General features: G+C 33.1%; 1 protein-coding gene across 1 annotated transcript; it reads right to left on the reverse strand.

Moving 5' to 3' along the window:
• Nucleotides 713–1,520, reverse strand: LOC107630164 (lipid transfer protein EARLI 1). Its single transcript, XM_016333229.2, has one exon. It carries the CDS (start codon nucleotides 1,421–1,423, stop codon nucleotides 974–976), a length of 450 nt encoding a protein of 149 aa, XP_016188715.1. The 5' UTR covers nucleotides 1,424–1,520; the 3' UTR covers nucleotides 713–973.

Genomic DNA, 1,880 nt, shown 5'->3' on the forward strand with positions numbered 1-1,880 from the left:
GAATATTAGTTGAATTTTTAAATTATTATATTTTTAGTTTCACCGATTTAATTTTCAGAATTTTGATAATAACTTTTTTATTTTTTCAAAATAAATAGTTATATATGTAGCATAGAGAGAATAAATAGTTAAAAAATAACTTTTTTATTTTTCTCATTGATATACTAATTATAACCCTAATATATAAGCAACTCGTAGGAGACAGCAAATTTAATGGCCGTTTCTTTGTCTTTACCATTTTTGGCCTTGATGACCTTTATTTAATTAATTAGTTTTGGTTTTACTATGCGACATATTTATTTCTAGAATTCTAGCTTCTTATATTACAACATGATTAAAGTTTAATTATTGATCATTTAATATATTGTGTTATATATTTTTTTAATTATAAAATAATAATATTAAAAAATAAATTATGTTTGGCTAATTATTTTTGTTACCAAAACATTTGCCATTATAAAAATCCAACAAGGTCCACTTAATTTATGTTGTATTAGATTTGCCCATTAAAAAAAATGATTAGACATGTCCCATACAAGAATCTTCTCACGGGCCCATACCGGGGTTTATTAACATTATGCTTGTTTTTATTTTCTTTTTTTATTCTCCCTTTCTATTTTATTTTTTCTGATTTAATTTTATCTTGTTAGTTGTTGAAAAAAGTAAGAAAGCGAAAATAATTTATTAGCTTGCTGATAATAGAAAAGAGAGATTAAAATAACAAAAAGTTATTGGAATATATAATCATTTCTCAATCAAATAAAGTACACTATAGCTCAACAGCTTCAGAGAGACCCTTACACTCTAAAGATAAAGCATACAATGAATTGAAGGGACAATAACGAGAAGTTAATCTCTCCATGCACGTACAAGAATCACACACCAATTAATAATGAAAAATTAAGAAAACGAAAACAATAATAATGGAAATTAAAACAACAACTAATACCATAAATATATTTTGCATCATTGCTTAGTTGCATTGGAAGCCACGTGGCACTTTCCTTGAGCAAACATTGAGGAGCAAGCTAAGGGAGATGGGAAGGTTGAGGTTGAGGCCCAAAACATTTGCCCTAAGGGCGGTGCAGAGGCACGCGGCGGCTTCGAGGTCGACGAGGCCGTTTAGGAGGGAGCAGCAAGGGGCCACCGGTGGCTGCCCCAAAGTCACATTCAACAGACCGTTGAGCACGTTGGCGCACACGCCGAGTTTGAGTGCGTCACGTGGGCAGGCTGCAGTGCCACCCCCGCCGGAAGGTGTGGATGGGGTGGATCCGGATCCACCAGATCCACCCGATCCACCCTTGTGGTGGTGCTTATTGTGCTTTGGTGGAGGAGGGCATGGTGCATTGTTAGCGGAAACAAGTGCAAAGAAGAGGATGTTGAGTGTGAGGAAAAGAGCAAGGGAAGTGGTTTTGGAAGCCATCTCTTCAACTTAATAATTAGTTATGTAACTCACTCACAAGTGCTTGAGCTTAATTAAGATATTAGTGTTTGTTGAAGATGGGAAATACTTGGAGTGAACGGTTGTTTATATAGTGCGAGGGTGATGAGTTGTTCTAACTTTAAATATTGATGAGTGGACGTACAATTATTATTAGGAAAAGTATAGGTAAATAATGAAAATATTAAACAATGTAAACAATAGATGTATCGGATGTTCATTTTACTAGTGTACGGATGGTTATTTTAATATTAAAATTTAGAGGGTTAATTTGGAGGTATAGTGTGTTTTTATTTGATTGGTGGTTGTTCATATTGTTCAACAAAGTCATTGTCCCCCTAGCATTCCCCTTATTATTATTATTTCAAATAAATTAAAGATCGGAATAGGGACTTTATAAGAAATATTTTAATATTTATTTTTGTCTTAGTAAATCGAT

This window comes from Arachis ipaensis, chromosome B01, assembly GCF_000816755.2.
Source record: "Arachis ipaensis cultivar K30076 chromosome B01, Araip1.1, whole genome shotgun sequence".
Classification (NCBI taxonomy): Eukaryota; Viridiplantae; Streptophyta; class Magnoliopsida; order Fabales; family Fabaceae; genus Arachis; species Arachis ipaensis.